The 22616-nt window shown below is 45.4% G+C and overlaps 1 protein-coding gene across 3 annotated transcripts in view; it reads right to left on the bottom strand.

Moving 5' to 3' along the window:
• Positions 1-22219, bottom strand: part of ETFB (electron transfer flavoprotein subunit beta) — a 32020-nt gene extending 9801 nt beyond the window's left edge. For 2 of the 3 annotated variants that reach the window (XM_073570591.1, XM_073570590.1), the window contains exons 1-2: positions 22063-22219; positions 16942-17100 (exon numbers count right to left, since the gene is read on the bottom strand). In XM_073570591.1, the coding sequence (XP_073426692.1) occupies positions 16942-17100; positions 22063-22116 (213 nt within the window). In that variant the 5' untranslated portion in view covers positions 22117-22219. Of the gene's footprint in view, positions 1-16941; positions 17101-17454; positions 17588-22062 lie in introns of those variants that run through there. The other variant, XM_073570588.1, reaches the window with a different exon arrangement.
• Between the last annotated feature and the right edge of the window lie 397 nt (positions 22220-22616).

Raw genomic sequence — 22616 nt, 5'->3', positions numbered from 1 at the left:
CGGCCCCAATGGTGGGAGGGAAGTGACAAGATATATAGTAGGTGGGACAGGGAGAATGTTAGATAAAAAAATGTCTGTCTACTTGAGATGATATGAAACTACTTCTCTACATCTATGTGTTGACAGATAACGTTCTAACTGACCTATCCCTATAATTTGATTATCAGGAATGAACACCCTGGGACCAAAAAGCTGATGTGCCCGTTAGATAACATTATGCGACTGCTCCGTATTTATATCCTGCACAATCAACGTTATAATGTTTGATGCAACGACAGGATCAAGAGCACCTGATAGCAAATAAAGCTGGCCAATTGTAGGAGAAAATTAGCTAATATTAAAAGGCTCTAAGAAATATAGGAAATAGGGTGATTTCATACAGAAGGCCACATATTAAATAATTTAGAAAGTAATAAACCGATATTATGGAGTAGAAGAGAAATGTAGAAAAATAGAGTAATCACAGATAAGAGTCCTAACAGGACACATACAATATGAACATATGCAAAGATCATCAATGGTCGCCATGGAGAAAGGCAACACAAATTCATATATATTGATAGATACGAAATCAGCCAATGGTCCATGATGTTTCTCCAAAGAATTGTCACATTGATGAAATATAAACAGTCAGACATGGGGAAAAAAAAAAAACAAAAAAAAAAAAAACACACACTGTTCAGGTATACATAAAAATTAACACCCATCTAAATGACACCACATACAATGTACCACTACAACATCCACCTAATCAAAAGGCAACACCAATGACACTCAAAGCTACACAGCAACTCAACGCGTTTCCCCTCTTCCAAGGTTCATCAGGAATATAGATAAGGAACAAAGATTACTAAGCTCATTGTCGTTCAGATTCAAATGCGGCTCAGTGGCCAGAGATCGCTAGATATGAAGGGTCCAAATGAGATACATTATTACCGGCTACCGTGCGTGCCACCATCGCGTTCCACAGACCGGAAGGAACCTGGAAGTTGCATCCAAAAAGTCTCCGGTGGCAAATGGAATCTTACCAGTGCGTTCCCCCCTAGGGCGCTAAAGCGCATGACCGGAGGAGCAGTCCAGTCAACATTGCCGCACACCCACAATTATCCTCCGCGGCGCCAATGCGCATGACCGGAAGAGCAATGCATTCCACCTCATTATAACTTCCGGACCACAATGTGTATGTCCGGAAATAGATGCATTCCACCACAAATCAGATTGTGGATTTCCGGGGTGTTAGTGCCCGAATCCGGAAATATGTGCATTAAGTATGGATGGAACGCAAATAAAGGAGGACCATGCGTATCCCCAGGCAGCTAGAACTCAAATATAACAGATCATATATGACAAAACATATATCACACCAAATCTAATTAGATCATCTGATCAGTTCTATGTAGCACGTGTGATAGTAAAAAATACGTATTTTAGATATGGAGATCAGAGAACAACAGTTAGATTGTGAATAATCATTCTCGTCATTCAGAAATAATATGGATAGATTATATGTATCCCACTAATAATAGAATCCGGTCTGTGGAACGCATTGCCAACATTGAATTTACCAGCCATTTGGCAAATTCAAAAAAGTTCATTAATGTACACTCTGCACCCCATCTTGGACTTGAAATTTTTGCAACTTTATTAAAAAAGAAAAACTGAAATATCACATGGTCATAAGTATGCAGACCCTTTGCTCAGACACTCATATTTAAGTCACATGCTGTCCATTTCCTTCTGATCCTCCTTGAGATGGTTCTACTCCTTCATTGGAGTCCAGCTGTGTTTAATTAAACTGATAGGACTTGATTTGTAAAGGCACACACCTGTCTATATAAGACCTCACAGTGCATGTCAGACCAAATGAGAATCATGAGGTCAAAGGAACTGGCCAAGGAGCTCAGAGACAGAATTGTGGCAAGGCACAGATCTGGCCTAGGTTACAAATGAATTTCTGCATTATTCATGGTTTCTAAGAGCACAGTGGCCTCCATATTCCTTAAATAGAAGTTTGGGACCACCAGAAGTCTTCCTAGACCTGGCCGTCCAGTCAAACTGAGCAATCGTGGGAGAGGAGCCTTGGTGAGAGGTAAAGATGAATCCCAAGATCACTGTGGCTGAGCTCCACAGATGCAGTAGAGAGATGGGAGAAAGTTTCACAAAGTCAACTATCACTGCAGCCCTGCACCAGTCGGGACATTATGGCAGAGTGGCCCAACAGAAGCCTCTCCTCAGTGAAAGACATATGAAAGCCTGCATAGAGTTTGCTAAAAACACATGAAGGACTCCCAGACTATGAGAAATAAGATTCTCTGGTCTGATGAGACAAAGATAGAACTTTTTGGTGTTAATACTAAGCGGTATGTGTGGAGAAAACCAGGCACTGCTCATCACCTGCCCAATACAATCACAACAGTGAAACATGGTGGTGGCAGCATCATGCTATGGGGTTGTTTTCAGCTGCAGGGGACAGGACGACTGGTTGCAATTGAAGGAAACATGAATGTGGCCAAATACAGAGATATCCTGGATGAAAACCTCTTCCATAGTTCTCTGGACCTCAGACTTGGTCAAAGGTTCACCTTTCAACAAGACAATGACCCTAAGTACACAGCTAAAATAACAAAGGAGTGGCTTCGGAACAACTCTGTGACCATTCTTGATTGGCCCAGCCAGAACCCTGACCTAAACCCAACTGAGCATCTCTGTAGAAACCTGAAAATGGCTGTCCACAAACATTCACCATCCAACCTGATGGAACTGGAGAGGATCTGCAAGTTAGAATGGCAGAGGATCCCCAAATCCAGGTGTGAAAGATTTATTGCATCATTCCCGAGAAGACTCATGGCTGTACTAGCTCAAAAGGTGCTTCTACTCAATACTGAGCAAAGGGTCTGAATACTTATGACCATGTGATATTTAAGCTTTTCTTTTTTAATAAATTTGCAAAAATTTCTACATTTCTGTCTTTTTCCATCAAGATGGGGTGCAGAGTGTACATTAATGAGAAAAAAAAAATGAACGTTTTTGAATTTACCAGATAGCTGCAATGAAACAGAATGAAAAATTTAAAAGGGGTCTGAATACTTTCCGTACCCACTGTATATAGTATTATATAATATATAAAAAAATGGATATATATATATATATATATATATATCTAAATAATGTAGAATGCAAGTGCGCAAGGACAGGGTCCCTTCCCCTCTGTACCAGTCTGTCACACTGTAAATTTGTTTACTGTTAACGATATCTATAACTTTGTATGTAACCCCCTTCTCATGTACAGCACCACGGAATTAATGGCGCTATATAAAGAATAATAATAAATAACACTTTCTTCGCTCTCACGAGCAGGGTCGTCTTATTTTGCTTTAATGATTGTAGTGTTAACGTCGTTACTTTTGACTTGTGTTTTGAAACTTAAATTGTAAAGCGCTGAGAAATATGCTGGCGCTATATAAAGATTATTTATTTTTCAATTTATTATATTTTTTTTCTTCAATTTACATAATTAAAAAGTAAAAACAATCTGTCTGTGGTGCAGGTGCAGTGTTGATCAAGGTGTAAAAAAAAAAAAAAAAAAAAAAAAAAAAAAATCTGCAACCTTTGGGAATACAAAAATAATAATAAAAAAAAAAAAAAAATATGTAGAAGAAAAAAAAAAAAAAGTGCCCAACAGATGCAGTAATCATCTCTGATGCTTCAGCTCTGCCAGAGAAGCTCAATTGTCTCTCCTTAACCACAAGATTGCTGAATACGAAATCTACTAATCACCGCCCTGTTGGTGAGCACTGCACGCTCACGGAGATACGCGATCGCCGCCGTGACATTTAGAAATGGTGGAGGAGGGAGCGAGCGGAAAGCGTCAGGACACGGCTTTCTGAATCATTAACCAGAGGAGGGAAAAACATACATGAGGACTAGGGCAGAGAGCGCAACCTAAAAATACTAGGAGAAGAGCTTGACATACCATGCCTGCCTGTAGAGAAAGGTTTTTTGTTTTTTTTTATTAAATATACAGTACAGACCAAAAGTTTGGACACACCTTATCATTCAAAGAGTTTTCTTTATTTTCATGACTATGAAAATTGTAGATTCACTCTGAAGGCATCCAAACTATGAATTAACACATGTGGAATTATATAATTAACAAAAAAGTGTGAAACAACTGAAAATATGTCTTATATTCTAGGTTCTTCAAAGTAGCCACCTTTTGCTTTGATGACTGCTTTGCACACTCTTGGCATTCTCTTGATGAGCTTCAAGAGGTAGTCACCGGAAATGGTCTTCCAACAGTCTTGAAGGAGTTCCCAGAGATGCTTAGCACTTGTTGGCGCGTTTGCCTTCACTCTGTGGTCCAGCCCACCCCAAACCATCTCAATTGGGTTCAGGTATGGGGACTGTGGAGGCCAGGTCATCTGGCATAGCACCCCATCACTCTCCTTCTTGGTCAAATAGCCTTTACACAGCCTGGAGGTGTGTTTGGGGTCATTTATTTTTCAACAGGACAATGATGGTCCAACTAAACGCAAACCGGATGGAATAGCATGCCGCTGCAAGATGCTGTGGTAGCCATGCTGGTTCAGTATGCCTTCAATTTTGAATAAATCCCCAACAGTGTCACCAGCAAAGCACCACCATCATACCTCCTCCATGCTTCACGGTGGGAACCAGGCATGTAGAGTCCATCCATTCACCTTTTCTGCGTCGCATAAAGTCACGGTGGTTGGAACCAAAGATCTCAAATTTGGACTCATCAGACCAAAGCACAGATTTCCACTGGTCTAATGTCCATTCCTTGTGTTCTCTAGCCCAAACAAGTCTCTTCTGCTTGTTGCGTGTCCTTAGCAGTGGTTTCCTAGCAGCTATTTTACCATGAAGGCCTGCTGCACAAAGTCTCCTCTTAACAGTTGTTGTAGAGATGTGTCTGCTGCTAGAACTCTGTGTGGCATTGACCTGGTCTCTAATCTGAGCTGCTGTTAACCTGCGATTTCTGAGGCTGGTGACTTGGATGGACTTATCCTCCGCAGCAGAGGTGACTCTTGGTCTTCCTTTCCTGGGGCGGTCCTCATGTGAGCCAGTTTCTTTGTAGCGCTTGATGGTTTTTGCCACTGCACTTGGGGACACTTTCAAAGTTTTTCCAATTTTTTGGACTGACTGACCTTCATTTCTTAAAGTAATGATGGCCACTCGTTTTTCTTTACTTAGAATTTGTATTATGGCAAGAAAAAAGCAGCTAACAGTCTATTCAGTAGGACTATCAGCTGTGTATCCATCAGACTTCTGCACAACACAACTGATGGTCCCAACTCCATTTCTAAGGCAAGAAATCCCACTTATTAAACCTGACAGGGCACACCTGTGAAGTGAAAACCATTTCCGGTGACTACCTTTTGAAGCTCATCAAGAGAATGCCAAGAGTGTGCAAAGCAGTAACCAAAGCAAAAAGGTGGTTACTTTGAAGAACCTAGAATATAAGACATATTTTCAGTTGTTTCACACTTTTTTGTTAATTATATAATTCCACATGTGTTAATTCATAGTTTTGATGCCTTCAGAGTGAATCTACAATTTTCATAGTCATGAAAATAAAGAAAACTCTTTGAATGAGAAGATGTGTCCAAACTTTTGGTCTGCGCAGTATATTTAAAAAAAAAAAAAAAGTGACTGACAGCAAAAACAGATTTAGAATCTTTTTTATTCTTTTCTCTGTAAAAAGGATAAAAATATATAAAATACATTTGTTAATCTATATTACGGTAATTTATCAGAAATAAGGAGCAAAAAACTGAATAATTTTTTTTCATAAAAAGGCAAAAAACTATAAATAGACTGAAAATGACATAAAAGGCACAATAAAACAACCTCAAAATAAAAAGAAAAACAATCAAATTAAAATACATTAAATAAAAAAAGAATGAAAAAGTAAAACATAAAAATACTAAAGATTAAAGAAAACACACTTTTAAAAGATTAAGAATAAAAAAAAACAAAGCATCAAAAAGAAAAAAAAGCAATGAAAACTAGAAAATCAACATATTTCTTTGAAAACAGAGGTGCAATACTATGGAGAAAAATGTATAAAAAAAACCCATTACTAAATAGAAAAAAAAAGCAATAAAAAAATACTAAAAATTAAAAAAAAAAAATTCAGCCAATAGCAAGGTGCACAGGTAGCAGATGACGACCACTTAAAGGAGCTTTCCACAGACCCTGATAGGTCAGACAGCCACACTCTGCTTGCACACTGCTTGTGTGTCAGTCTACACTGCCAAATAAGCATGGTATTCTGAAACAGGCTGGGCCCTTGTGGCCCTCAGATAATTGTGGAGGGCAGAGCACATCCCGATGTACAGGCTTGTGTGATGGAGGGGCCTCCTCGGTGCATTTCTGACTGACATGAGCGGCACCAGACAAACCGTGGATGACTTTCTGCTGCAAAATTACTAGAGCAGAAAAGCGGAACTGACAGGTCTGAGTATTGGTTGCTGGGGGGACCGATCCTGTGAATGAAGCCGGGGCCTCTGAGCCCCTCATTCCGGAGATGTGAAGCCGATGCATCTGCCGGGCATGACACACGGGGCAGAGGGGGGGGGGTAGGAAGCACATCCAAGAGGGGCACGGGAGTCATCTCTGAACTGAGCAACATCCATAGCAGATATTCAACCCTTGTGAGCAAAGGCCACGAGCCTCCGGCTTTAAAAAAAAAAAAAAAAATATACTAATCTCTTAAAGTGGATGCCCAAGTTTAGAAAAATAAGCAGTTTTCTTGCAGAAACGGCGCCGCCTCTGTCCACAGGTTGTGTCTGGTATTGCATGGAATTGAGGTATAATATCGCTGGCAACCTTGCGGTCAGAGGTCGCGCTGTTTTTTTTTTTTTTTAGAAGAAGCCATGTTGCACAACCCCTATCAAGATCCCCTTTGCCTTCGAAGGACTGAATAAAAGGTGTACATTTCCCTTGAAGAACAAGTGATGGAATATCTAAATTTAAATAAAAAAAAAATAATGCTATATATTTATTTGCCTGGATGACATGGCGGGATGTTCCGGGGGATTCCTGGCATATTTACGACGCACATTTGCTTTCCTTATTTTACACGAGCGTCGGACCAGGCAGGTGTCTACCTCGCGCAGCAGTGGGCGCAGTGTGGGGGTGCCATCGCCATAAAGAGTAAGGAGGTGTGAGAGATCTGCTGAGGAAGAGAGGACAGCGTCCCCTACTGGTGACAGTGGGGAACTCAGACCAGAAATTAAAAAATAAACTATTTTCCGCAATTAACATTTTGTTGTCATTTGAATTTGCTTTCTACTCCATTCACAGCCAAAGCTGCATCAATATTTTTTTTTTTCTGCTTTCTGTTGTAGGGCCTTGTTATAGTCGCAAGGTAAGAACAAAACCGTTGGCACAACCCTGAGAATTGTAGGTGGTGCCCAAGTAGGATCCCAATCCGTGAACTAAATATATACAGTCATATGTAAAAGTTTGGGCACCCCTATTAATGTTAACCTTTTTTTCTTTATAACAATTTTGGTTTTTGCAACAGCTATTTCAGTTTCATATATCTAATAACTGATGGACTCAGTTATATTTCTGGATTCAAATGAGGTTTATTGTACTAACAGAAAATGTGCAATCTGCATTTAAACAAAATTTGACCGGTGCAAAAGTATGGGCACCCTTATCATTTTCTTGATTTGAACACTCCTAACTACTTTTTACTGACTTCCTGAAGCACTAAATTGGTTTTGTAACCTCATTGAGCTTTGAACTTCATAGCCAGGTGTATCAAATCATGAGAAAAGGTATTTAAAGTGGCCACTTGCAAGTAGTTCTCCTATTTGATTCTCCTATGAAGAGTGGCATCATGGGCTCCTCAAAACAACTCTCAAATGATCTGAAAACAAAGATTATTCAACATAGCTTTTCAGGGGAAGGATACAAAAAGTTGTCTCAGAGATTTAACCTGTCAGTTTCCACTGTGAGGAACATAGTAAGGAAATGGAAGAACACAGGTACAGTTCTTGTTAAGCCCAGAAGTGGCAGGCCAAGAAAAATATCAGAAAGGCAGAGAAGAAGAATGGTGAGAACAGTCAAGGACAATCCACAGACCACCTCCAAAGACCTGCAGCATCATCTTGCTGCAGATGGTGTCACTGTGCATCGGTCAACAATACAGCGCACTTTACACAAGGAGAAGCTGTATGGGAGAGTGATGCGAAAGAAGCCGTTTCTGCAAGCACGCCACAAACAGAGTCGCCTGAGGTATGCAAAAGCACATTTGGACAAGCCAGTTACATTTTGGAAGAAGGTCCTGTGAACTGATGAAACAAAGATTGAGTTGTTTGGTCATACAAAAAGGCGTTATGCATGCGCTGTATTGTTGACCGATGCACAGTGACACCACCTGCAGCAAGATGATGCTGCAGGTCTTTGGAGGTGGTCTGTGGATTGTCCTTGACTGTTCTCACCATTCTTCTTCTCTGCCTTTCTGATATTTTTCTTGGCCTGCCACTTCTGGGCTTAACAAGAACTGTACCTGTGTTCTTCCATTTCCTTACTATGTTCCTCACAGTGGAAACTGACAGGTTAAATCTCTGAGACAACTTTTTGTATCCTTCCCCTGAAAAGCTATGTTGAATAATCTTTGTTTTCAGATCATTTGAGAGTTGTTTTGAGGAGCCCATGATGCCACTCTTCATAGGAGAATCAAATAGGAGAACTACTTGCAAGTGGCCACCTTAAATACCTTTTCTCATGATTTGATACACCTGGCTATGAAGTTCAAAGCTCAATGAGGTTACAAAACCAATTTAGTGCTTCAGGAAGTCAGTAAAAAGTAGTTAGTAGTGTTCAAATCAAGAAAATGATAAGGGTGCCCATACTTTTGCATCGGTCAAATTTTGTTTAAATGCAGATTGCACATTTTCTGTTAGTACAATAAACCTCATTTGAATCCAGAAATATAACTGAGTCCATCAGTTATTAGATATATGAAACTGAAATACCTGTTGCAAAAACCAAAATTGTTATAAAGAAAAAAGGTTAACATTAATAGGGGTGCCCAAACTTTTACATACGACTGTATAAACTTGGCACACACCAAAGGTTTCTGATGCAGAAAGGTGATTTTTAATTATACAACAGTACATACACAGACGTTTCGGTCTAGGACCTTCATCAATGTACGATATATTGTACTGTGAGATTCTTAGTGACTGGGCTTTGTGAGATAAGACCAATCCTGTGAGGAGGCACATGAAGCCGTCCCACTGCGTAGTGGTTTGTGGAGTGTGGACGCAGTATCCGCCGCGAATCCCAAGTCACTTGGGATTCGCGGCGGATACTGCGTCCACACTCCACAAACCACTACGCAGTGGGACGGCTTCATGTGCCTCCTCACAGGATTGGTCTTATCTCACAAAGCCCAGTCACTAAGAATCTCACAGTACAATATATCGTACATTGATGAAGGTCCTAGACCGAAACGTCTGTGTATGTATGTACTGTTGTATAATTAAAAATCACCTTTCTGCATCAGAAACCTTTGGTGTGTGCCAAGTTTATATATATTTGTTATAGTCGCAGTCTTGATTCCGCAGGCGACTAGATAAAAAAAAAAAATAAATAAATAACTCCGTAACAGCCCGAAACATAATAACGCAAAGAATTCCCAACATGTATGAGAGGTTCTGTTACATCACAATTCCGTTAATCCAGCATCTCATAATAAATGGCATCTGGTAATCTGGCGCTCGTTTCCAGACTGGAGGAATGTGCACTTCTCCCTTGGCACCAACAAAAAACTAAAAATATGGAGTCGCGACGATTCTGGATTAAAGGAATTTTAAAGGAAAAGCGCAGGAAGCAAAGGTAGAGTGGAGCAAAAACATTTGTGTTGGTCCGGTGTCTGGTCGTCAAAGACAGCCTTCTGAGGCTGCCACTCAGGGCGTGCGTCAGGGCATCGTGTGAGGCAGAGTTGACGCCAAGGGCACCTAGAATGCCGGCCGCAGAGGTGAAGGCCGCTCCGGTCCTGCCAACGCAGAAGTGAAGGCCGCTCCGGTCCTGCCAACGCAGAAGTGAAGGCCGCTCCGGTCCTGCCAACGCAGAAGTGAAGGCCGCTCCGGTCCTGCCAACGCAGAAGTGAAGGCCGCTCCGGTCCTGCCAACGCAGAAGTGAAGGCCGCTCCGGTCCTGCCAACGCAGAAGTGAAGGCCGCTCCGGTCCTGCCAACGCAGAAGTGAAGGCCACACCGGTATGGTCAATGCAGAAGTGAAGGCCACTCCGGTACTGCCAACGCAGAAGTGAAGAACGAGGAGAACACAAATCTTTACTGCTCAACTCTGTGACAGAGTTAACTTCTCTAAAGGGCCTGTCACACTAAGCGATATCGCTAGCAACATCGCTATAACGTCACTGATTTTGTGACGTTATAGAGATATTGCCAGCGATAATCGCTATGTGTGATACTTACCTCCGACCGGCTCCCCAGCTGGCTATCGCTGATCGCGCGAGAATGTCCTGGACTGTTTCTCGTAGTCAGCTTCCTGCTGGGGCTTCCTGCTGTGACGACAAGCGACGCGTGGACGTCTTCATCGCCTCGTCTGACAGGTAAGACCCCAGCAATGTCGCTAGTGAGATCTGCCTGTGTGGCAGCTCACTAGCGACCACTTAGCGATGTACCAGCGATCCTGACCGCGTCATATTGCTGGTCAGGATCGCTGGTGCATCGCTAAGTGTGACAGTACCTTAAGATGCCTTGAATTATTTTTTCTTGAAACAAAAATCCTGGAGAATGTTCTCTGTCTCTTGGGTCCTGGACAGGGGCCAAACGAGAAAAAAGAAAAAAAAAAAAACCCCACTGGGGTCAGAGAGAAAAACTCCCAGATGAGCATTGCATAAACTGACCCGTCTGGCTCTGCTGCATCGCGGTCACATCAGCACATGCTGCTCACATGGAACCTTTTAACGTGGGGGGGATTAGTGAACTCTGGAGCATGGGCACCGCAGGGTATCAGCGGTGATGAGTCTGAATTGTATGATTAATACGTCCCGGGCCCATGTGCCGTGTTATCCGGGGAGCCCAGTGTGCAATACATTTGCAGGAGCAAGAGCCCTGCGGACCCCCAGGACTCTGCTCTGACTGATCCCTGAAACAAATCCATCAATAACCCCAATTACTGCCCCTGCGCCACCACCGCCAGGGACCCTGCGCTGTAATGAGAGGCGACAGCATTCCCCTTCCCTCCGCCGACGCCGCTCCTCTCGCACCTACCTTTACCTTCAGCGTTTCTCCGGCAGTGACAGGCGGCTTCATTTACCCAATCGCTGGATGTCCAAACGGCCCCCAGAGGACATCAGGATTAAATTAGCTTCTCACTGCTGCACGGCCTGTGGGCAACGCTGCTCACCAAGCCGAGTGCTCATCAGACCCTCACAGAGAAACTGAGATTATATATATACTGTATATATACACTCACTGGCCACTTTATTAGGTACACCTGTCCAACTGTGTGTTAAGGCTTAATTTCTAATCAGCCAATCACATGGCGGCAACTCAGTGCATTTAGGCATGTAGACATGGTCAAGACAATCTCCTGCAGTTCAAACCGAGCATCAGTATGGGGCAGAAAGGTGATTTGAGTGCCTTTGAACGTGGCATGATTGTTGGTGCCAGAAGGGCTGGTCTGAGTATTTCAGAAACTGCTGATCTACTGGGATTTTCACGCACAACCATCTCTAGGGTTTACAGAGAATGGTCCGAAAAAGAAAAAAAATCCAGTGAGCGGCAGTTCTGTGGCCGGAAATGCCTTGTTGATGCCAGAGGTCAGAGGAGAATGGGCAGACTGGTTCGAGCTGATAGAAAGGCAACAGTGACTCAAATTGCCACCCGTTACAACCAAGGTAGGCAGAAGAGCATCTCTGAACGCACAGTGCGTCGAACTTTGAGGCAGATGGGCTACAGCAGCAGAAGACCACACTGGGTACCACTCCTCTCAGCTAAGAACAGGAAACTGAGGCTACAATTTGCACAAGCTCATCGAAATTGGACAGTAGAAGATTGGAAAAACATTGCCTGGTCTGATGAGTCTCGATTTCTGCTGCGACATTCGGATGGTAGGGTCAGAATTTGGCGTAAACAACATGAAAGCATGGATCCATCCTGCCTTGTATCAACGGTTCAGGCTGGTGGTGGTGGTGTCATGGTGTGGGGAATTTTTTCTTGGCACTCTTTGGGCCCCTTGGTACCAATTGAGCATCGTTGCAACGCCACAGCCTACCTGAGTATTGTTGCTGACCATGTCCATCCCTTTATGACCACAATGTACCCAACATCTGATGGCTACTTTCAGCAGGATAATGCGCCATGTCATAAAGCTCGAATCATCTCAGATTGGTTTCTTGAACATGACAATGAGTTCACTGTACTCAAATGGCCTCCTCAGTCACCAGATCTCAATCCAATAGAGCATCTTTGGGATGTGGTGGAACGGGAGATTCGCATCAGGGATGTGCAGCCGACAAATCTGCGCCAACTGTGTGATGCCATCATGTCAATATGGTCCAAAATCTCTGAGGAATGCTTCCAGCACCTTGTTGAATCTCTGCCACGAAGAATTGAGGCAGTTCTGAAGGCAAAAGGGGGTCCAACCCGTTACTAGCATGGTGTACCTAATAAAGTGGCCAGTGAGTGTGTGTGTGTGTATATATATATATATATACAGTGGGGAAAAAAAGTATTTAGTCAGTCAGCAATAGTGCAAGTTCCACCACTTAAAAAGATGAGAGGCGTCTGTAATTTACATCATAGGTAGACCTCAACTATGGGAGACAAACTGAGAAAAAAAAATCCAGAAAATCACATTGTCTGTTTTTTTTTCATTTTATTTGCATATTATGGTGGAAAATAAGTATTTGGTCAGAAACAAGCAATCAAGATTTCTTGCTCTCACAGACCTGTAACTTCTTCTTTAAGAGTCTCCTCTTTCCTCCACTCATTACCTGTAGTAATGGCACCTGTTTAAACTTGTTATCAGTATAAAAAGACACCTGTGCACACCCTCAAACAGTCTGACTCCAAACTCCACTATGGTGAAGACCAAAGAGCTGTCAAAGGACACCAGAAACAAAATTGTAGCCCTGCACCAGGCTGGGAAGACTGAATCTGCAATAGCCAACCAGCTTGGAGTGAAGAAATCAACTGTGGGAGCAATAATTAGAAAATGGAAGACATACAAGACCACTGTTAATCTCCCTTGATCTGGTGCTCCACGCAAAATCCCACCCCGTGGGGTCAGAATGATCACAAGAACGGTGAGCAAAAATCCCAGAACCACGCGGGGGGACCTAGTGAATGAACTGCAGAGAGCTGGGACCAATGTAACAAGGCCTACCATAAGTAACACACTACGCCACCATGGACTCAGATCCTGCAGTGCCAGACGTGTCCCACTGCTTAAGCCTGTACATGTCCGGGCCCGTCTGAAGTTTGCTAGAGAGCATTTGGATGATCCAGAGGAGTTTTGGGAGAATGTCCTATGGTCTGATGAAACCAAACTGGAACTGTTTGGTAGAAACACAACTTGTCGTGTTCGGAGGAAAAAGAATACTGAGTTGCATCCATCAAACACCATACCTACTGTAAAGCATGGTGGTGGAAACATCATGCTTTGGGGCTGTTTCTCTGCAAAGGGGCCAGGACGACTGATCCGGGTACATGAAAGAATGAATGGGGCAATGTATCGTGAGATTTTGAGTGCAAACCTCCTTCCATCAGCAAGGGCATTGAAGATGAAACGTGGCTGGGTCTTTCAACATGACAATGATCCAAAGCACACCGCCAGGGCAACGAAGGAGTGGCTTCGTAAGAAGCATTTCAAGGTCCTGGAGTGGCCTAGCCAGTCTCCAGATCTCAACCCTATAGAAAACCTTTGGAGGGAGTTGAAAGTCCGTGTTGCCAAGCGAAAAGCCAAAAACATCACTGCTCTAGAGGAGATCTGCATGGAGGAATGGGCCAACATACCAACAACAGTGTGTGGCAACCTTGTGAAGACTTACAGAAAACGTTTGACCTCTGTCATTGCCAACAAAGGATATATCACAAAGTATTGAGATGAAATTTTGTTTCTGACCAAATACTTATTTTCCACCATAATATGCAAATAAAATGAAAAAAAAACCAGACAATTTGATTTTCTGGATTTTTTTTTCTCAGTTTGTCTCCCATAGTTGAGGTCTACCTATGATGTAAATTACAGACGCCTCTCATCTTTTTAAGTGGTGGAACTTGCACTATTGCTGACTGACTAAATAATTTTTTTCCCCACTGTATATATACACACACAGTCATATGTAAAAGTTCGGGCACCCCTATTAATGTTAACCTTTTTTCTTTATAACAATTTTGGTTTTTGCAACAGCTATTTCAGTTTCATATATCTAATAACTGATGGACTCAGTTATATTTCTGGATTCAAATGAGGTTTATTGTACTAACAGAAAATGTGCAATCTGCATTTAAACAAAATTTGACCGGTGCAAAAGTATGGGCACCCTTATCATTTTCTTGATTTGAACACTCCTAACTACTTTTTACTGACTTCCTGAAGCACTAAATTGGTTTTGTAACCTCATTGAGCTTTGAACTTCATAGCCAGGTGTATCAAATCATGAGAAAAGGTATTTAAGGTGGCCACTTGCAAGTAGTTCTCATATTTGATTCTCCTATGAAGAGTGGCATCATGGGCTCCTCAAAACAACTCTCAAATGATCTGAAAACAAAGATTATTCGACATAGCTTTTCAGGGGAAGGATACAAAAAGTTGTCTCAGAGATTTAACCTGTCAGTTTCCACTGTGAGGAACATAGTAAGGAAATGGAAGAACACAGGTACAGTTCTTGTTAAGCCCAGAAGTGGCAGGCCAAGAAAAATATCAGAAAGGCAGAGAAGAAGAATGGTGAGAACAGTCAAGGACAATCCACAGACCACCTCCAAAGACCTGCAGCAGCATCTTTCTGCAGATGGTGTCACTGTACATCGGTCAACAATACAGCGCATGCATAACGCCTTTTTGTATGACCAAACAACTCAATCTTTGTTTCATCAGTCCACAGGACCTTCTTCCAAAATGTATCTGGCTTGTCCAAATGTGCTTTTGCATACCTCAGGCGACTGTTTGTGGCGTGCTTGCAGAAACGGCTTCTTTCGCATCACTCTCCCATACAGCTTCTCCTTGTGCAAAGTGCGCTGTATTGTTGACCGATGCACAGTGACACCATCTGCAGCAAGATGATGTGTTGGGGACACTCACTTGGTAGCGGACTCACGTCACACTGGAACATTTTCCTCTTAAACCGTCCATGTGGTTTATTAAACAGCATAAACCATGTTAGGAAACACAAAGAATACAGTCTTGCATTAGACAAATTAATCCTTAATGATCGAAGTAGAGCTCCGCTCTCTCAGTTCATTAGTGTCCATAGAACATCACGGGCACCAATAGTTATATCCCCATGTCTGGGGTTACCTCACAGGAGTTCCGGCTCCAGATGCCTGCTCTTTGGTAGTCCTCTCTCTCAGGGTAGCTGCTGAACTGGGATCACCGTCCCAGACAACGCCTTGCTCACCAGGCCACCTGACAGTCCAGATCCACAGACGGACAGTAGCTCCCCTAATGCAGTGCCGTCACTGACTCTGCAAATACACATGGCCTATCCGGGTGCTATTCAGGGATCTGTCCCTACTCCCAGGGACTCCCAACACTCACGCTTCACCAGGTCCAAGGTCACAGCACGTGTTCCAGGGATCCGATCCTTCTAGCAGAATCTCCCAACACTGACCATCCAGGACCTTGCACCCTGAACCATTCAGGTACACACACTCTCCCTCTGCGACCAGATCTCAGGTACATTATATGGTCCATAACCACACCCACAGGTGAGGTATGGATCACATGGTTATCACCTCACTAAAGGTCCTATTTCACACAGCCACACACACACAGGCTTTATCCTTGGCGTTCAGACACACGCCCCTTGGTGGGTTTGTAGGTGACTGGTCCCACCCATCTCACCAAGTCACCTGAAAGCCACCCCATATAAAACAATAAACCTCATTAGCAGTAGATCTGCTATTCACAACAAGATTCGGCTTCCATCATAGGGCACCCACCCCTGTGATACATATCGGCCATTTATAACCCTGCCGGTCACCATTTTCCCTATTACCATGAAAGAACGCCTGTGCATGTCCCATACAGCGCCCCCTAGCTGTCACAGGGGTCACTGCATCACAATATAATCACACCAGTCTAACGCTCGATGTTACATTGTATCACAAGGGATTGTGGATGCAACTGTAGCAAACCCTCAGCTGTGAGAGGAGATCACAGGATTAAGCCCAGAGAGTGCGAGGACTCCTCTGCTCATGCATTGCCTTAGTATGAATGCACAGTGCTCAGCAGGGGGCGCTAACCTGACATCAACAGCCCGGCGCAGAGTCCAGACACTAAAGGGTAAAAGGCGTCTAAGTCTTGCTTATCCTTGTAAAAATTAAAGACAACACTTCCAGTTTTCACCACTAGATGTCAGCATAACAGTGCAAACAAGCCACAGGGAGATTTCGCTTTACAACCTGCAGCAAACATAAGTTTCTAAAGAAAATCCAAAACCTTCCAAAATCCAGCACCACACCGGTCTACAGATTGTGTCTGGTATCACAGCTTAGTTTCACTGATGTGAATAGTGTTTTTGGAAAAATGAAGCCATTTTATTTTTCTTGCAGCTGATCTGGGTGTACAGAGATTCCAGAGCGCCGAGTGATCGCCACCAGGTCATCGCAGCTGCCTCTATTCACTACCCGTCGCACATTCAGGGCTAAACCAGCTGAAGAGGGGAGACAGGGGCGATTATATACTACATCTGTGTAAAAGTGGAGTACCTGACATTGCTGGGGGCCACAACTGACCGCTATGATCTCGCTAACGATCTTCTTCTCCTTTAATCTGACGGCTTCTTCCACCGCGATCTCGCAGAACGGATTCATCGAGTGCTTCACGCCATCGGTGACCACGCCGGTCTTATCGGGCTTCACGCGGACCTGCGGAGCACAGAGAGGCAACATAAGGTTACGGTGGGTGCGCTCACTCACCAAGAAAGTCACCCAAAACCTCCCCTCCTGATGCTCTTTTGTACACCGATGCAATGGGACAAACTGCTGCTGTGTGACCTTATAAACAAAAGGGATCCGCAGCGCCATGCAAAACGCTGTTCATCCTGCGCACCCCGATACAGGCGGATAGTGCGGAACGGGAATATGACTGCATAGCCACATACCACCTGACATAAGCCCCCAGGGATCATCGATCCGCTAAATTAAATGCCAAAGGTCATTTTTTTTCCCTGCTTATTAATGAATCTTTTTCTAATTATGGATAAGAAACGCGTTTCTCGCCTCGCAGACAGTTCCCATGTCAGCAGGACGCCGTGTGACGAGCCGTCTCCACCTGCCGCAGAGGTTAAACATTCAATCTGGACGCTGAAGTGCATCTCAAGGACACGTTGGTTGTGTGCCTTGAACAGATGCCAGGAGAGAAGCGGCGCACCGTCGCCCTCCCTGCCGCTGCAGAGCCGTGCCGCACCGGACCGTTTAGACAGAACACCTTTACTATCTGCGCTGTTCACAATCTCCTCTGATAGGAGGCAAACGAGATAAGGAATATGTTAAGTCAAATCTCATTTGTGCTATAGGTGGGAAAAAATGAGAAATGGAAGATAGTGGCCGCAGGGTCGTCCTGAGCTGCCGGAGCTCCCCCTGGTGGGCACAATACGGAAACGCAAGGCAGAAAGAAAAACGACGCCAATGTCTATGAAGACATTGATAGTTCTGTAATGAGACGGTGATGATCCCTCTCACTTACATATGCAAGTGAGGGGGGATCATCACTGGCTCATTACAGAACTAATATTAATCCCTTAATAACACAGCCAATCTTCATTTAAATTTAAAAAAATTTCATTTTTCACTTTTATTTTGGGCTTGTTTCTTTACTATTATGGGATTTTTTTAATTATTTTTGGATTTGTTTTAATTATTTGGCACATTTCTTTCTAACATTATTCGGGAATTTTTTATTATTTTTTACTATTATATAATAATAAGAGTTTATTTTTGGATTATTTTTATTATTTGGGCCTTTTTTTTTTTTTTTTTATTATTTTGAGCTTGTTTCTGTTTTTTATTACCGTAATTATTTTGGGATTATTTTCTTTTGCCGGAGGAGTTGTGCCTTCAAATGACACCATTGTTTTGCCATATAATGTACTGAAACCCCCCACCAAAAAACAGGCAGAAAATACCAAGTGCAATAATAAAAATATTACAAAATGCCAATGACAAATGCCACGATCAGGGATTGATCAGGGCTGGCTGTAGGACACGGCTGACACCTGCCCTGTGTGGTTTGGGCTCAGCACCTGTGCCCTCTCCATACATCCGGACCTGACATGTAACATACTATTACATCCTGCAGAGGGAAGGTGTCAGTGAGGGGATGTCTAATTACTAAGAAGATCTCAGAGTGGTTGCATGGTCTTCTTAAATGGGATGTCAAGGATTAGAAAAACATGGCTTCCTTCCTGCATAAATAGGGCTGCCATCTGCAGTGAATTGTGCAAAGCAGAATGGGTGGGAGACAAAAAAGGGGATTTTAATCAGAAGATGGAGCCAAGATGTAAAGTAAAACTCGTCATCAGTATGTGATGCTGCATCTATGGCCGCCATCTGAGGGGTCTTATAAAATAGCCCTTTAAGCCCCCTTCATCCACAATCACAAGACTTTCAGAATCAGCGACCAATAAGAATCATCTCAATCCTGAGTACTCGTCCGAGGCGGTGACGGCGTCTCCTCTGATTCTTCCATCGCCTCCAGAAACAAAAGCTGAAAATGGAGAGAATGAAAGAAGCGGCGGACGAGCGGCATCTGCGCCATTTCCATACAAATCATCTGCGGATATTGACAGCCGCCGCTCCTTCATCATGACAAGACGACACTTCATCTGCAACCAGAGCAGACGGGAAGCGACAGATCATCCTCCCCCGCCTCCGCTGATTCACAGCACAAGGCCCCTCATTAGTTCCTAAAGTCGCTGACGGGAGGAGAATCTCAGAGGCTTAAGGCAGGAAAGCGTCATCACCGGTCACATTCATTTACACATTAAGCCCCAAGGAGCAAAGGCACAGCAGCCTATCATCTGTACATGGCGGGCTAGTGCCCTCTGTTATCAGCCACTTCTGACTGGAGAGAGGCAGATGGTACTGTTTACTAATGGGATGAGTGACAAGAAGTGGCCACACGTCCAGAGCCGAGAACAGAGTCTTATATTGCTGCACTATAACACGGGGCTCAATCAGAGGCATCGCTAGCACAGACGGCTCGGAGAACATGGACCCGGGCCTCCGCGACGGCCCACACTTTGGGCTGTAGCGACATCAATAAGACCGTGAGACAGTTGGGTCCTCCTGCTCTCACCCTCCGTCTTGTAGGGCGTGAGCTGTAGCAGGCTGACAAGACCCCAGGGTCCCGGCGCGGGTGACACAATGACATCACTGCCATGTAGCCACTATGTGGAGGAGGAAACCTGTTCTTCCCAAAGCGGCAAGGACATCCCGGCAGCTGAATGTTCAGTTCTCCATATACTGAAGTTTGGCCGCTGGGGTACGGCACAAAGGAGGGATTGCTATATTTCCAAGACACTCAGGAGGCATTACTAGTTTCCTAGGGGGGCATTATTACTTTTGAAGTGGTGACTTTGGGTATTGTTTTAAGGGGGTGCTCAGAGGACATTATTTGTTCTAAAGGGACACATTTACTTTTTCAGGAGGTATTAAGAGGCATTATTATTTTCAAGGGGGCAGTAATCATTTTATGCTAGCACCACTAGTGAGGGCCCTTATTACTTTCTATGGGGGACCCAGGGTTCCTTACTAATGCTGAGGGGGCAACAGGGCATTATCCTGTTGGGGGACATTGTTCTTACATCTAATTGGAACTTTATGATTTCGGGGGCCCTGTCTGTCCCACATTCTTTAAGGGATAATTACAGTAGTGGCTTTTTTCTAGTATTAGGGTTACTGCGCCACAAAATAGGTGCAGCACAGAATTAGGGGCATGAGCCAGATGGGAACTAGTGGGGACGGTGCTGGAAAAATGAAATGTATCTGCACTACAGACTCTGCAGAAGAATCGTGGCCGGGAAGAAGTAACATGGCAGTCTGGGTCAGAGGGAGAAGAGGTGAAAAGTGAAAAACTCAAACCTGGGCTCCTCCCACTGGAGTCGCGCCAGAGCTGGTCTGGGAATAAAGAGTCGGCCAGATCATAAAGCTGTGGCTCCGAAGGTTCTGGTCCCTTCCCCTGTAAGCAGCTCTGCAGTGTGAGGAGCCAACAAACAGCTCCCGCATCTCAGCTTCCCGGACTGCTGCAAATATACAGACGTGTGCGGCGGTGATCCCACGTGTCCCAATGTTGTTCAGTTTTTGAGGTCAGTGATGTTATGATGGGTCAAGAAGCCCCAACAATCCAGCCGGTCCTCCTCCCGACAACCACACACCGCTCCCCCCTCCTTCCGACAACCAGACATCACTCATTTCTCCTCCTGACAGCCAGACACCGCACCCCCCGACCGCCAGACACCACAACCCCCTCCTCCCGACAACCAGACATCACTGATTTCTCCTCCTGACAGCCAGACACCCCTCCTCCCGACACCGCTCCCCCTTCCTCCCGCCAACCAGACATCATTCATTTCTCCTCCTGACAGCCAGACACCGCACCCCCCTCCTCCCGACAACCACACACCGCTCCCCCCTCCTCCCGACAACCAGACATCATTCATTTCTCCTCCTGACAGCCAGACACCGCACCCCCCCGACAACCAGACACCCCCCTCCTCCCGACAACCAGACACCGCTCCCCCTCCTCCCGACAACCAGACACCGCTCCCCCTCCTCCCGACAACCTGAAACCGCTCCCCCCTCCTCCCGACAACCTGAAACCGCTCCCCCCTCCTCCCGACAACCTGAAACCGCTCCCCCCCTCCTCCCGACAACCTGAAACCGCTCCCCCCCTCCTCCCGACAACCTGAAACCGCTCCCCCCCTCCTCCCGACAACCTGAAACCGCTCCCCCCCTCCTCCCGACAACCTGAAACCGCTCCCCCCTCCTCCCGACAACCTGAAACCGCTCCCCCCTCCTCCCGACAACCTGAAACCGCTCCCCCCTCCTCCCGACAACCTGAAACCGCTCCCCCCTCCTCCCGACAACCTGAAACCGCTCCCCCCTCCTCCCGACAACCTGAAACCACTCGCCCTCCCCACAACCAGAAACCGCTCCCCCTCCCCACAACCAGACACCGCTCCCCCCTCCTCCCGACAACCTGAAACCGCTCCCCCCTCCCCACAACCAGACACCGCTCCCCCCTCCTCCCGACAACCTGAAACCACTCCCCCTCCCACAACCAGACACCGCTCCCCCCTCCTCCCGACAACCTGAAACCGCTCCCCCTCCCCACAACCAGACACCGCTCCCCCCCCCACAACCAGACACCGCTCCCCCGCCACAACCACACACTGCTCCCCCCTCCTCCCGACAACCACACACCGCTCCCCCCTCCTCCCGACAACCACACACCGCTCCCCCCTCCTCCCGACAACCACACACCGCTCCCCCTCCTCCCGACAACCACACACTGCTCCCCCCTCCTCCCGACAACCAGACATCACTCACTTCTCCTCCCGACAACCAGACACCGCTCCCCCCTCCTCCCGACACCCACACACCGCTCCCCCCCTCCTCCCGACAACCACACACCGCTCCCCCCTCCTCCCGACAACCACACACCGCTCCTCCCGACAACCACACACTGCTCCTCCTGACAACCACACATCACTCACTTCTCCTCCTGACAACCAGAGTTCACATACTGGAATGACTGGAGCAGTTACCCTCTTCCCCTTTGCCCCCGTGACCGGCAGCCCTCCGCCTCCTGACCGTCGCACGTCTCACCTTCACCGCATAGTCTATGACCCGCTTGACACCGACCAGGGCCCGCAGCGCCATGTTTCCTACAGACCGAATTGAAGCCTCACCGCCTCCAACCAATCAAATCTTTCACATGGCCAGCACCCAACCACGGAATGAAACACTTTAGCCAATCACAAGGCTGAGAAGGCTCATCTGATTAAATACGTCACGTGCTCCTACAGCACCATCCAATCACTGAAGAAGACGTCACCTAGTGACGTCAGCTAGAGGTCGAATGGGACTGCTGCGGGGTGGCCATGTTTGTTTCGGGCAGCAAGGAGTTCTGCAGGCAAACAAGCTGAGACTCGGAGAGAGCAGATGGTGGTGAAGATTTGTGACTGTGAGAAGCCGAGGCAGAGGCCTAGCAAAGACTACTAATGCTAAAAGCGTCAGCCACCTATTACACTGCGGTGGTGATTGTCCACCAATCAGATTCCAGCTCTCATTTCTCTGAGCTCCTTTGGAAAATGATAGACGCTCGCTGATTGGTGGGACTGCACAGGTGCTCCACTTTCCTTTTACATTAGTTTTGATAT

The sequence above is a fragment of the Dendrobates tinctorius genome, unplaced genomic scaffold (genome assembly GCF_039654945.1).
Source record: "Dendrobates tinctorius isolate UK_male_01 unplaced genomic scaffold, ASM3965494v1 ptg000028l, whole genome shotgun sequence".
Classification (NCBI taxonomy): Eukaryota; Metazoa; Chordata; class Amphibia; order Anura; family Dendrobatidae; genus Dendrobates; species Dendrobates tinctorius.
Note: the sequence above shows the minus strand (reverse complement) of the source record. Positions and strands in the feature narration are given on the sequence as shown.